Source organism: Drosophila mauritiana, chromosome X (assembly GCF_004382145.1).
Source record: "Drosophila mauritiana strain mau12 chromosome X, ASM438214v1, whole genome shotgun sequence".
Taxonomy (NCBI): Eukaryota; Metazoa; Arthropoda; class Insecta; order Diptera; family Drosophilidae; genus Drosophila; species Drosophila mauritiana.
The window spans coordinates 5,008,258-5,023,229 of record NC_046672.1 but is presented as its reverse complement, the minus strand read 5'-3'; the positions used below and the strand labels follow the sequence as shown (position 1 = coordinate 5,023,229).

The 14,972-nt window shown below is 43.0% G+C and overlaps 1 protein-coding gene across 11 annotated transcripts in view; it reads right to left on the bottom strand.

Annotated features, from left to right (window-relative positions):
- LOC117147526 (neurobeachin) overlaps positions 1-14,972 on the bottom strand; it is a 163,096-nt gene that overhangs the window by 24,962 nt on the left and 123,162 nt on the right. For 8 of the 11 annotated variants that reach the window (XM_033314446.1, XM_033314447.1, XM_033314452.1 and 5 more), the window contains 8 exons: positions 9,664-9,790; positions 5,900-6,096; positions 3,475-3,596; positions 3,280-3,406; positions 3,086-3,205; positions 2,834-2,980; positions 1,808-2,408; positions 1,641-1,726 (listed from right to left, as the gene is read on the bottom strand). In XM_033314446.1, the coding sequence (XP_033170337.1) occupies positions 1,641-1,726; positions 1,808-2,408; positions 2,834-2,980; positions 3,086-3,205; positions 3,280-3,406; positions 3,475-3,596; positions 5,900-6,096; positions 9,664-9,790 (1,527 nt within the window). The remainder of the gene's footprint in view (positions 1-1,640; positions 1,727-1,807; positions 2,409-2,833; positions 2,981-3,085; positions 3,206-3,279; positions 3,407-3,474; positions 3,597-5,899; positions 6,097-9,663; positions 9,791-14,972) is intronic. The other 3 variants (XM_033314456.1, XM_033314450.1, XM_033314455.1) reach the window with 1 other exon arrangement.

Sequence of the window (14,972 nt, the reverse complement as noted above, 5' to 3'; positions counted from 1 at the left end):
CAGTGAGCTGTAATAGACATATGAAATTCAATAAGTGAATTTAGTTAACTGAGCACTTTATGCAAACTTAACTATGCTCGTTCATATACTAAGTTATTTGTGCTCTGATAAATTCTGTGGGAATCAATAATAAACTCTGTTAGGTAATAGCAACTTACACACACACACACGCTTACAAAACGTATAAACGGCACTATGTATATGTGTGTGTGCAATATAAAAGTATTCAAATGCTGTTCATGAACAATATTTACAATATATATACACACAACACGCATCGTTGCATTTCATTTTCCTATTTGGGGCAGATTTTCCTCGAGTCTAGAGTTTCCATCTCCTTTTGTGCATTTTGGCAGTGTGTGTGTGTTGTATGTTTGCCTGTGTGCGTGTGTGGCATGTTAGCTGGTGCTTATAGTTTCATTATTACACGTTTTTGGCTGCCTAATTTGCTGCTAAAAATACTTCTTTCAGTTTTCTTCAAAGAATATAAAACTAAGAAAAGCAAAAACTAAAAACAAAAACATAATAAGATGCAACCAACTTTATATAAGATACTTTTAAGAACTCAAAATATTTAGTTGTTAAAAGATCGTTTCTTTAATATTTATTTGATGGCACAGTTTTCTTTTAGGGATCATAACACACGCCCGCCCATTTCGCCCATTTTTTTCACCCCTAAAAGCGCAATGTTTGTGTAAATGTAATTGCGAGTGTGCGTGTGTGTGTGTGTGTGTGTATGGCCGTGTTTTCCCATCCCATTAACTCAACTCCCGATTTGGCACATAAAAACAACATTCAAAATAACTAAAGCACTCACTTTTCCCCGCCCTTTCCCCCACCGCTCGCCATACAAAATGGCATAATACACGGCACAGGTGAGTGGGCGAAAGGGGGTGGCAAGTGAAAAGTGGGTGGGTGGGTTTTGGCTGTCTACATAATAGCTGTTTCGGGGTCCTGAAATGTGGAGCATACAGTACGGGCATAGAAAATTCTGCAGCGGAATATGGAACATGCGCGGCGCCCAAAGATTTCCAACAATCTCCGGCGGGTGGAGTGGGTGTTTTGGGTTTTTGGCCTTACATGTTCGCCTTTGTCTACGGCCAAATGGGAGTTTTTAAGACACCTGCCCAGGTATACGCTACATTTACTTCTGCTTACTAAAAAAAACACGGCCATTGTGTTGGCATCTACAACTTTAAAATGTAAAAAATCGTACTATCGATCTAAATGCTGTCGGTAACTTTGTAATTGCTTGCCAAAAATGTGTGATAACTTTTTGGTTTCGTTGCAACCAGAACAACACAAATGTTGCATAAAACTAAACTTTATCAATTACAACGTTAGCAATAACTTCTTAATTAAATAACTTTTTTAAAATATTTACAAACACAAGGCACTGGAATGTAACTGGTTGTTACAAAACCTAATTGAAATAACTAAATTACGCATGTTTGTTAGGACGAAAAAAAATAAAATAAAATAGTTTGGCAAATAAATTTTAAATGAAATGTGAAACGAAATGCTGCCAATTGAAATTGTTTCGAGCGAAATTCAAAAATATATATATTAAAAATAAATGCAGTACGAGAAACTTAAAAACTAAATGAAAATAGGATAAAATGAAATGAAAGTTTGCTTACAGCTTTCAGCTGGTTGACCTCCTCAGTGTCGGCGCTTCCGACCATTGAGTTCAAGCTGCTCACACTGGACATTCGACGGAGTTGCTCTTGATCGTTGCCCAAATAAAAACATATTAAAATTATAATTAAAAATCAAAAGATGCGCAAAACAAAAGCAGTGTAAATACCAAAAGAAGAAGCATTTCCAGTGGGCAAATGGCCGAGCGGATCATCCGCACTGCCAGTTGTTGCTGTGGCATGGTGATGTTGTGTTGCATGTTGCTGCTGTCCCACTGCTGCATCATTCTCATTTTGTGTTGCCGCCACCGCCGCTGCTGCTGCTGCAGATGTTGCTGCAGCAGTTGCTCCTGCTCCCGCTCCCGCTCCCGCTCCCGCTGCTGCTGCTGCGGCAGTGGCTACTGCAGCAGTAGTGCCAGTGCCGCTGCTGCTGCCAGCCAAGGTCACTGCATTGCGGGCGGTGAGAACCGCTCGAATTTTCACAAATGCCGCATTCAAATCGAGCTTCTCATCGGACCAATCGATGGCACGCGCCTCTTGCTCGGCGGCCAGGATTTGGAACTGCAGCTGCAACTGCTGCTGCTGACCGGCGGCAATAGCCGCTGCCGCTGCAGCTGATGCATCGTTGCCGCTGCCGCTTCCGGTGCCACTCCCACTGCCGCCCGACAGTGCTGATGCCCCCAAGGTCGCTGGCAGAAGTTGAAAGTGACTCACCCGCTTGTGATTGTCCGGCAGATTCAGATAGCACTCGTTGTCGAATCGGAACTGCGACTGTTTTTTTATGTATTTTTTTTTGTGTGTGTGTGTTTTTTTTAGCACATGGTGTGTGGTGCAAATTTTTGTAGCAGTGCAGCGGACAGGAAGTTCAAAAAACACGGAAAGAGAGAGAGAGAAAAGAGCAAAAAAATAATGTATATATATGTATATGTATATATATATGTTTTAAAGTATATATAAGAACAAATGACGTTATTTTGTACAGACGAGGACAGTTTTGCTGCGGCATTTCGGCTGTGCAAAAGTGGTGCAGTGGTGCGTGCGCTTTGGCCCTCGCTGCTGCTGCTGAGAATACGAGTAGGCGATGGTTGTTGGGTGGTGGGTGCTGCTGCAGGTCCAGGTCACCCACCGGGTCACCAGTGCTGCAGCAGCCGAAAGGCACCAACCATCGAAAAGAGCATCACCCACGAACTACTCACCTTGTAGCCGGGACCCAAACGGTGCATCGCGCAGATCTGCTGCGTGGTCAGTGCCTCGCTGAAAAGGTAGATCGCCGACATTTGGCCACAGAACACGCGCTCCTCGTCCAACTCGGGGGTGGCTCCAATGTAGCACTTGTCAAAGGGCTAAAAAGGATGGGAAAAAATATATACAACTGGAGAAGCTCAGGGAATCACCTATGAAGCTGCATGATTTGAAGCAGACTTATAAGTGAATGGAGTGGTACTCACATCGTTTGTGGAAACAAACCAGGCCATCTCCGTTGAAGAGGCCAGCTGTCCATTAACGAGGCACTTGATTTCGCTTTTCGTCCAACGATTGTATATATACACTATGGCAATCATGTACCACTGAAATAGACATAGAAACCGAAACGAAAGTCAAGGCAAATTCATGTGCAGCTTAGTCGGGGGTATTATCTTACCTTTCGTGGCTGGAATTCGTATTTGACACAATGCTGAAAGCCCTTGCCCTTGACCTTCATCGAGGTGAGGACGAGGCAATTGCCCACAAAGTGCGCCGTATAGCCCACGCCCTTCGATGTCTTGAAGCTGGAAATGGGAAGGGAGTTATCACTTGAGTACAGGATAGCAACCACACACTTTCGACCAGTACTCACCAGTAGAGGTAGGGCTTCTCACGTTCGATATTCACCGAATTGATGGGATCCAGACGGAACCAGGTGGTGAAGGTGAATCCGTTCTCATAGGGCCATTTGGCCAGCGGCGGCAGGACCATGGCCTGTACGAGCGAACGAAAACGGAAATGAGACCGAAAAGCGATTACAAGCCATTCAAATTTAACCACCAGCGCTATGTTAAATAACAATTACGGTCAGTTTGCCACTCAATATCTTTGGCAATTAACATTAATAAGCCGCATAATTGACTGCGCATATGTATAAGTAGATTGCCCCCAAAAAGGCTTCAAATTCCGTAACCGAAAGCAACGAAGCTGTATGAATCTCGGAGAGGGAAATACTTTCGACTGGCTAGGAAACTTGTGGCACATTCCATTCCAAACCATTCCAATCCGCAACACAAACTACACACGAATGTGTGTATTTCCGGTGGCAACCTCAACTCGAAAGCCAGAAAATACCAGAGCCAGAAATGCAAAAGGAAAGGCAGCTGGAGACGGGAATTTAACAGAAGAAGCCGCAAAACAGAAATGGACCGAAATTAAAAGGAAATGAGCACATTTGATTTATCATCAATGCTGTGGCGGCAGCATGCTGAAAAAGGATAAATTCGAGATGAAAGCAACTACCATATATATATAGTACATATATAGTGTACCATAGTAGCAGTATGAACTATCAGGTGAATTTCAGCTGGTAGTCCATAAATTTAAGTCTCTTTCCTGTGCAGGCAAAATATAGTTATATTATGATATTTCTCCTCCTGGAAATGCCATTTGACATTATCCGCTTGAGGCATCTGGTGAATTCATTGCAATTTGATAACAAATATCTATGCATTTAGTGGCCAATGGCTCAGCGTTTGTCACTCATCGTTTGCCGTTTGTAAGACAATCTGTGAAGTTATTTATTAGCCCTATGATGACTTTAAATACTTGACACTATTGCCGACAACCAACAAATTGATATGCATTTATTTGATTAGTTCAAGTCGACTCCGTGCATTCCGCTTCACAAAGCTCATGGTTTAATTTCCCCCCTATTCAACATATTGAATCATTATGAAATCACTTGTTTACTCTTACAGCTCCTACAACTACGTATTTAGAGCTCTTGAAACTATCAAATTGCATTTACTTTGCACTTATCTAGTGATGATGGTATTTGGGACATGGAGACCACTTTTTCTGGGGGCCAAGAAGAGACAAAATGGGTTAAATGGGTTAAGGCTGGGTAAACGTGACAAAGGCTGACACTGTTGTTGGAGTTTTGCTGCGGTTGCAGGCAACTTTGCACCACACACACGCACGCACACACACTCAGTGCCACTCTCTCTACATTTCCCCAATTTTCGGCCATTTCCCGTGACAGCAGCAGTGGGAATGTCCGGTTGGAGGAGCAGGAAACTGAAATGGTGCCCTGGTGATTTTGGGTTTTGGCTTTTCCGAAAATCTCATTATTCGAATCGAGTCCCGTCGTCATCCTGTTGCAATCAGCACCATCAATGGCATTAGGCGTGTGCTTGTGGATCGCAGATTGTTGGCTAAGTGGGCGGCTGGTGGTGGCTGTTGATTTTCCCTCCAAAAAGCCGGCTAAACGGAAAATTAAAAAGGAAGAACAAAAAAAAAAAAAAAAAAAAAACAGCCCAAAAAAGTATCAACCCAAAATGAGAGGAGGAGAGATAGCGAAGGTTGGACGCTGGATTTGATGTGGATTGGATGGATAGGTGGGCGGTTCTTTTGGTCGATTTGGCTGGGGTGGCGAGCATCTATTTATTAGACATTTTGCGACAATTGCGAAACGCTATCCATGCTCGATGCTAGCATCTGACTTCCAATTCGCTTTATGGCATTTTTTATGTATTTATGGGGCCATGGACATATCGATAGAGTGCTCGCCATCATAGCCATCCCATCAAGAAACAAAGATGGGAGTGGTCAAACTCACAGATAGCAGGCATACGGGCAAAAATACCAACATACATGCTGCGACTACAGAGTGGGAAAAAACACATTTCGAATTCGTTTTAAGTGCGACGCAATAAAATAAAAGCCCCCGGAAATGTCGACGGGGGTGCAATATGGGAGACCCCTGGGGAACCTCTTCCTGTATCGCCAGTGACGGCCATATTCGTATGAGGCCTTTGTTTCAGCCAGTTGCATTCAATAAAAAGAAGCCGGGCGAATTGCATGGCCTAAAATTGCAAATATCGCCCAGAGAGCCAACAAACAGTGTGACGGACCAGCGGGTAGATTGGAATTTAAGCTCTGTTGATAACTTAAAACTAAAGATATTAGAAACGTAAAACGTAAAATCGTGGACATATAACCTGTATCGTATTTTATACGATTCCATTGTATCTATGACATTGGTTTGGTATATGCATCCATTTGTTGGTACTCACCGATCCCTTGCGGCCCGGAAAGCTGAAGAAGACGTCCGGTCCGTTGCGATGTGGCATCTGCCGGAGGACGTTGAGCAACTTGGCCGAGTGGCGCGGCCACTTGCCATTGGTGGCCTTCATCGTTCCGAAGAGTAGCTTCAGCTCCTTCACCGTTATGCTATAGCTGGCCAGCACGCCCAGCATCTCGATGAGCAGGTCTGAAAAAAGGTTGTTGCGATCGAAATGGGAAATGGGTTAGTGTCAGTGGCAGTGGCAGATACACACACGTTTATGCTTATGCAATCCATGTCAGGAGTTTATGGCACTTGAATAAATGCCTTAGTAAAAGTGCTGCTAATGCTCTTCATTAGCCATCAAAGTGATGGACATTCATAGTATTAAACATTAAAACATTAACATAGTATTAAATAATAAGTTGAAAGGTTTCCTCCCAACCAAATAGGTCCGTTTAAATATCCTCGATAGTCGATGTGTTTACCTTCTACACTACATGCTTTTCTGATTTTGCTTTATGCTGGCATAAACAAAATAGGCTACATCAATATATAGATACAGAGTTATCCAAGCTACATGTTCAAGCCATTAAATGCGGAAAGGCCGGAAATGGGTTGAAGGCCCAAAGGATATGCGCAAGTGCTGCTGACAGCCAGCCAAACTCAACTCTGTGTGTGCGAGTGTGTGTGTGTGTATGTTTGTGGCAACAATCAAGTTCCCGTTTTAGCACAGGTGGCAAGTTGCGAATGCGAATGCAAATGCAAAGTCCTCGCGTTCACCCAAGTGGCAAGGACACGCGCTCTCTCACGGCGAATACGAAAAGACAGAGGGGCGTGGCTGGCGGAGGCGGAGGAGGACGGGCCATTGGGGGGCGTGGTCGGTGCAAGGCCATCAGATATATTGCATTTGATCTAGTAGCACTGCCATTGCCAGGCGCGAAAGGAATTTCCATTCAATGGAAGGTCACACAAAGTTGCGCTGAAAATAGCAGCTGATTATTTTCAAAATAACTAGACAAAAAGATAGTGCAGAAGTGACTTGCATTCGCCAACATAACTTTCGGATTTCAATTGACTTGCAATATAAATTGTGCAATTTCCCTAGGAAAATTCGCCGGGGGTAAAAGTTTTTGGCCAAAACTATTGCCATCACTCATCCATGTCTCCAGTGAGCCAACGCTGACGATGAGGATGACGAAGATGATGAGTTTTCCCCACCATCTGCCCCACACAGCATTCAAGGAGTGATGCTCCGTCTCGCTTCACCTTGTAAGGGCTGCATTTTCAATCAAGTTTGGCCAAAAGCTTGGCCAAATAGTTATTAATTCCGGAGTTCAAACTGATTGCCTACCCCTCTGGAGCATTGCCCCATTGCCTCCGTTGCCGTCTCGCCACACCCACTACGTTGCCCACTGGCCACGCCCCCTCCCGAGGGGCAGGACGACGTCGTCTGGTTTTCCAGCGAAAGCTGCGCTATTCCCAAACTTCATTTGTAATGCACACTAATTGAAATGGGACGCTCGGGCCGTTTTAATGCCTGGTCTGGTGGTCTGTTGGTCCGCTCACCTTCTGTATGCCACCTCCTCGCAAGCTCACTAGCATATTCTGTTCATATTTACACTCTACACCATATACACCATATACACCACACACACACAAACGCACTGAGAATATATATATGTAAGTTTGTTGTTCTCGGTTTTTTGGGGCATTGAGTTAGTTGTATTGGAAGATTTCGATGAGAAAATTGTAATTAATCGAAATCGTATATTTTTATCAACGTTAAACTAATTGAAACACACTGTTAAACTGGATTTTAGGTTAGGAGATGAATTTGAACCTTTGGGCCACGCTGGTCGACCCAAGTTATCCAGCATCCATCCAGATTCACTGCCCATTCCCCTGCGGCATTCCCAAGACGACAGTGTTGCCCGGTTGGTCCCCAGTTGGTATTCTGGGCTTTCCAAACCTTCCGGCTTTTCCCGCACTTATCCGCTCATACTTTTGCTCCTTCGTAGCGCCACAGCTTCATCAGCATTTAATTGCATTTTCCTTGGCATGCCAAAGTTTTTACTGCCCCAAACTCATCATCATCATCATCAGTGGGAGAAAAATCAGCGGAAAGAAGAGTATATACATACATTCTCATTTATATATACAGACATATATACCGATGAAGAAAAGAAGCCAGAAGTGAGAGCGTTTAACGCAACAATTTCTCTTATCAAATTTTTGCGATTGCATTGTCGAGTTTTCAAGCACTTTAAGTTATGGCCCAAAAGAACTAGGCAATTTTTCTTCTACCCCTTACAGATACAAAATTACAGAATATAGACAAAGATATAGACAGACGTACATACACATACACGGACATATTTTCTGTGGAATCCAAGAAGTTGCTACTCTAAGCTGAACTTTGCCCGAGACAACGAACTTTTAACTTATCTAATTTCTTGGCAAGTGTCACGTTTTGGCATTTGTCAGGTGCACACATACACACACACACACATATGTGTGTATGTAGTAAAACGCCGAAGACAGACATTCCCAGTACACAGAGAACTTAATTGGCCAACATTCGCAGTTGTTTTCTAATAATAAAATAGAGGCAAGCAACAATGGAGTTCTGCTTCATTTTAGAAAACTATAATTTTGTAAGCGAACGATTTTTCTAGAGTAAGAGAGAAGTAGCAGGTTTATTTATCGTTAATTACCAAAAAAAGAGATACCCCTAATTTAGTTTTGAACATCTTTCCTTCTGTGTACGTATGGAATTATGTCTTTGTTTGTGGTCTCTTCTTCCCTTCGGCATTCTGCTTTCTCCGTGTTTCACACACACACACACACACACACATGGAGCTCAAAAGTCAGCGACTGCAAATTGACAGCAGTTACAGTTCGTTAAATGCGGAATGAAGGAGCAGAGGGCGCAGTGTGTGTGTGTGGGTGGGTGGTGCAGAAAGAGATATGGTTGTGGGTTGTGGGGTGGTGGGGTGGCGGGGTGGTGCTGGTAAGGTAGTGGGGTGCTGGGATTTCGTGGAGACCGCAGATGTGTCATTGACTTAATAAAATCAAAATCAAAGCCAAAGGCACGCACATGCTTAAGGCATCGTGTGTGTGCGAGTGTGTGTGTGTGTGTGTATGGTGGGTTGGGAGTCACAGCGTGGTGGGTGGTGCTGCAGGGCGCGGTGGTTTGGCACAGTGGGCGGGGCCAGCGAGGGTCGCTAATGAAGAGCAAATTTGCTGTGCCGAGCTGTGCCGTTCCAATCCACTCCCCCATTTTCTCTGCCTTTTCACTTGTAGGCGCCGCCGGGTGGTTTCTGGGTGGCAACTGGGTGGTGCGATGTCGTTCCAGCAGGACTGGGAGCGGAGTGGAGTGGGGGGTGCAACTGGGCGTGTCAGTGCTGCTGACAAGCGTGAAATTAATCGAGAGGCAATTCAGCGGACCAGACCCAGACCAAAAGCAAACCAAAGCCAACTTGGGATCTATTCAGACCAGTCAAACAATGGCCGAATGTGTAAACTCCATTGTTGCACGCACCAGAGACCTTTATCAATGCGCCCTCCCAAACAAAAACTTGATTAAAATGCTTCTCATGAAATATGTTGTAATCATCTGGTTCTGGTGCCATAGAAATCACTAGGTCGATTGAAACATACTATATTGTAATAATTTCGACACTTTCAACCATGTTTTCAATGATTTTGCACCGCTGTTTCGAAATTTGATTAATATTTTGTTATGTAATGCCATTTAATTATTGTTCTTACCTGCCACAACCGTTTCGGAACGTTGCAGGCGCACGAGGACATGCTCGATTAGGCCAACATCGGTGCAGGCCTGCAGATTGCGTACGCTTTTGCGCAGGATGGCGATGAATACGCTCCAAATCTCCGCCTGCAATGGAAGAGCAAACAATTCAAATGCATATTAGAAGATGTGTATCAATATCAGATAAAAATTGTATCTGCTGTGAGGATAAATAGAAAATCTCGAAAGAATAATGGAGAAATCAAAGTATCAATCAAGTGATGCCTTTGCCTCTTGCCCAGCTCAATGAGCAAAAGTAAAGTGGCTCACACACACACGCACACACACAGACACATGCTCACTCACACACTGAACACTTACAAGCACACTCACAATCACATGCAGGGCAAACAAAGGCAGGAAGTGGAGGAAAAAGACCAAAATAAGCAGCTCACGCGTTCGAAAGTATGCAGCACTTATCTGCTGATTTCTTCTTCTCTCTCCTGCCTCTCTCTCTCTCTTTTGCTCAAGTGTGCGTGTGAGTGTACGTATGTGTGTGTGGCTAATGTAAACAGTCATTGAAATAAAGTAAAATAATGGAAAGTAATGGCAAAATAATCGCAAGCCAAGACCGAGTTTTCCTTCTCGAATTTCGTTTTTCCTTTCAGCGTTATTGCCTCAATTCTCCAGAACAAAAGCAAAGCGCTTGACGGTTCTTTATGATTATTGCCTTTGGCACACACACACAGACACACACACACACACGGGCAAACACACACACACATACACAGAGATATATTCCCATGAACTGAGAAGATTGCACATTGATTGGCAATTGCAGAGAAAGCATTGCGAATATCGCTTTGAATATATATTTCTGTATTTTCGTTATATTAGAAATGCCAGAAATATAAAATGAACAAATATATATGTATGGCGAATAAACAAAAACAATTGTCGCATAAACAGGCTAGCATTTCGCTAATGAAATCCAATGGCGTTAAACTCTGGTTACGTTATTCATATCAATGGCATGCTTATCAGTTTTAAGTCTCGTTTTACGCTTCATTTATCGCTGCTTGTATTCTTCATGTCCTCCAGCTACGTTTCCTGTTTCCTGTTTTTCTAATGTACTGAACACGCATAATGTAAATGTAATTCGCCGATTTCAGGTTTTTTTTTTTCGTTATGTTGTGTTTTTTTTTTTTGATTTTTCGCAACAATTTCCTTAGGGGCATCAACGTACACCGGGGATTGTGGAAAGCGGCTTCTGCATATACAAAATGTACTTAAACTCCAAACTCACCGATGTACACACGTAATATGTATGACATTTGTGAAATCAGAAATACTCTCTATTTCTTAGCATTTTACTAAGCTGCACCACAGGGCACTTATTATTAACCGGGATCCTTGGTCCTTGGTCCTTTGCCAGCGTTTTCCGCTTTTCCAACTTTCCTCGCATTTCCCTGTTGGCTTTTGAGTTTCGGCCTCTTACAGTTTTCCCTCTGTTTCACCGCTGGCCAAAACGACAGTTTGTTTGCCCAAAACTCGTTTATTGCTGTTTGCTTAACAATTGAAATGAAGTCTTTCGGAGCTCGAAATGTGGTCATAAAATTTTGAAAGTAATTGAACTTTAGAATTTGTGATTTATGCAACTTTCTCAAATAACTTTTCAGTGGCTGGCGTTTGTTGGCTTAATCCAGATATTTGTAGTTGAATAGCTTTTGAATTTCACTTGGTAAGGGCCAAAATTGCACTCTCTCCGCTCGCGTAAAACGAAGAGCGTAAGAAATCTAAAAATAGAATTAGCTCTCGAATGCTAAAATGTATACTGTTGCAAGTTGATTGTTCACATGTTTTGTTTATTGTTAAACATTAAACAATGTTAATAGTAAAACAATTACTTTTCTTTCTGTTCTGGATTTGACGTTGTCATTTGGTGTTTATTTATTTTCTTTGTATTCAAGCCCGTTTAATGTTTCGCTGCGGGCGAAATGAGAAAACAAAACAAAAGTTGATTTGACGCCGCTGCGTTTTGTTTTTACAGCATTATTTCTTAATAAGCGCCAAGCTGGATTTTCCAGCAAACTCTCCGCGAATTTTCCGCCACCGCTCGTGGTGTTTTCGCTTTTTATTTTGTGTGTTTCCATACCAAATCCCCTAGAACGATTTGCGCCCCATTGAGGAGATGGAATGGCGAGGAGGAGAAGATAAAGAAAAAATTAAATAATAAGAGTAGAAACTTCAGTCGGATTTTATTACGTAATTGGGTAGCAATTTCTTCATGGCCCAGCAACAAGAGCAACAAAAACATCAACAAGGGGAACCAGAGTTGCCACAGCCACTGAGCACAAATTAAATTTGGCCTTTTCCACGACACTCCCGCGACCCCCTTGTCTCTTTTTTTTTATGCCTGTCTCTCCTCCATCATTTTCCACGGACAGCCCCCATAAGAATGGTACAGAAATGCGGCTACTTCTTTGAGCCGAGATTTTTCTACTTTACTCTATATTTTGCTTTTATTTTTCTTTACTTATTTTTTTTTTTCCATTGCTCTTTTACTGCGGAACTCAGCCGAGCATTTTCATCTGCTTGTTGCTCGCTCTTCCGTCTCCATCTCTTGTTATTCCTTGGCCAGGTTAAATTGAGCATCGCGTGTCCAGCGCGGCCGGTCAAAGGCCAAATGGAGGGAAATTAAAAATTAAGTGCAAAGTTTGCCAAGATTTTGTGTTGTTGTGGCCCAATCCAATGAAATTTACGCAATGGCAAAAGTTTAATTGCCCGGACAGCAAAAATCGCTTTAGGGAATGCAAAATATTAAAAATTGAAATGAAATTTTAAACAAATTATCGATTAAAATAAATTGCTGATAAGTTATTATTTCCAAATCTTGACTGAATCAATTAATCTTATATATTAATATATATTTTCTTTTAGTGCAGAGTATCAATGCAATTTATTTGCAATTTACTACAGCTGAAGCTCCTCTCTCCACATGGAGACAATTTTCTTGTGCACTTTACTTTTTTGTTTTGCACTCATTTTCCACTTTATCAGCGATTTGTGTAGGTCGTCGCTCTGTCTCTTTCTGGCACGCGCCAGCTATCTCTGTCTGCTCTGGTCCTTGGCGCAGTCAAATCGTTTCGTTTCAATAGAATTTCAATAAATTTATCAACGTGTCTTGGCTGCTCGCATCCAGCTCCACACCCCAGCCATGGATACCATGGATCTCGCCCTGTTTTTCCCGCCGCCTGATGATTTTCCATTTTCCATTTGCATCCAATGTCTGGTTGAGCGTCTGCGATTTTTCCTTTTGGCCCGTCGAGCAGAAACGGGCAATCGGTCGTATACTTTATCAGGCGACAGCGCATCGTTTGCATGCCTGCAGTGCGAGTTTTTCCTCTAGTCTTACTTTGGTTTCTTGCCTGCCCCCTTGTCCCAGTCCCCCATCCATCGCAGTTTCCTTGATTTTTCCTGCGTCTTCAGAGCCCCCTCTCTGAAACTGACGCTTCGTTACCCCTATTCAATTTCAACACCCGCCCGTCTCTATCTTTATGTCATCTTTTTAGTGCCGAGCTGCAATCTCCTTCCTTTTGCCTCAATCTCCTTCTTGTCTTGGGCAATGCGCTTATGTGCTTCCTTCCTGGCTTTCCCTGCCTGCCACCCCATCCAGATTTTCACCCATTTTCCACCCAATTTTCTCTCCCCAGAACGTGCCGCCTGGCGAGCCAACTGCTTTTCCCCCCTTTTGAAAATCTGCTGCGGCTCTAACGGAAATTTATTATTGACAGCATCTGCCGCTGCAATGCAAACAACTGTGCAAGAAGGAGTTTGCCTTGGGAAAATGAGGAAAATCGGGAATGGGGTATTGGGAAAATCGCAGGCATGGCATATATGTACGCATATATGTATGTATGTGGCATATACGGACATGCAAAATGCCAGAGTCGGCAATTTTGCAAACTAAGTAGCGTGCGCCTTCTTCAGCTCGGCAGTGTCTACTGGCTGAATGGCTGAATGACTGGCTGAATGGCAAAGACAGTGACTGAAATTGACGTTATGCCACGGCTGATGTGCATAACATTGACACAAAGTGCAGTCGTGGCCAAAAAGACCGAAGGGGGCGGGAAACTCCGGGAAACTGCTCATTCGATTGGTGAGTCATCGATGGGGGAGACAGGCGAACAAAGTGGCGGCATTCGAATGCCAATGCCCATCATCATAGACTTCCATCTTCCTTTCTGCACCCAAGATACGAATATAATTTGATGTTGCACAAACAAATAAAGGGGGCTAATAAATTGACGTTAGCCAGAGGTAAACTGAATACGAGTTACCAATCAAATTTAGTGCTTTATAGCCCGCACTTGAAACTGACAAATACATTTCAATTCATAAAATGTGCACACGGAGAAGGAGATGGAGATGGAGATGGAGCAAAGTAAACTGACAGGTATTACTGGTTTTTCGCTCATCCATTATTAAATGCGCCTGAAAAGTGGTGGGAAATCGTTTGCGACAGCTTTTGTGGGGTTGATACACGAGCGAACGGATGCCTGTTCCTGGATAGATGGCTGCTATATCTTTAATGGACGTCCTTGTCAGTCGAGGATGCTGTTGTTGTTTGTCGTCCTTGCTCGATGCAACGACTTGAACTCGAACTCTGTGTGCTACGTTGCCACTCAAGTGCCAAGTGACAAAGGGCAATCACTTGCCCTGACCTCTGACCCCTCCACTCTCCACCTGCTTCCATCTGCTTTTCGCTCCCTTTTTGGCTGCGCCAAAGTTAATTACGCCAAAGTATTCCATTTCAATTTCGTTTTCGGGCACATTTCTAATTTATTTAATTAATTTATGTCAAGCCGCTGAAGGGTTGTGGCACTTCTTTTAATGACAATAAATATGTATTTTCGCTTGATGTTTGCTTGGCTCTCCCACAAAAACTCTTTGCTGCCAAGTTTCATTACACTGGCCGACAAAATAAATTATCTGCAATTTCAGGGCTATAACTATATCTTCAGCACTCCTTTTTCCAAAGTATAAAATATCAAGATGGTAGTAATTTTCACTGTGGCCTAGTGTTCTTTACATTGTCTACGCCCAATTTTTGTTTTTTTTTTTCTTTTCCATCGTCTAATGATTTTTGTTTCGTCGGTGAGTTTGTTTGCCCTCAAAAATTATCTCTCGCAAATTAAACCTTTTTTGGTTTTACTGCGGCGAAGTGAAGGAGAAGCAAGGACTGCAAACAAAGTTCGATAAGGCATTCAACCCTTTTTCCTCCTCTTTATTATTTCCTGTTTTTTTTTCTTTTTTTTTTTTGCTTTGT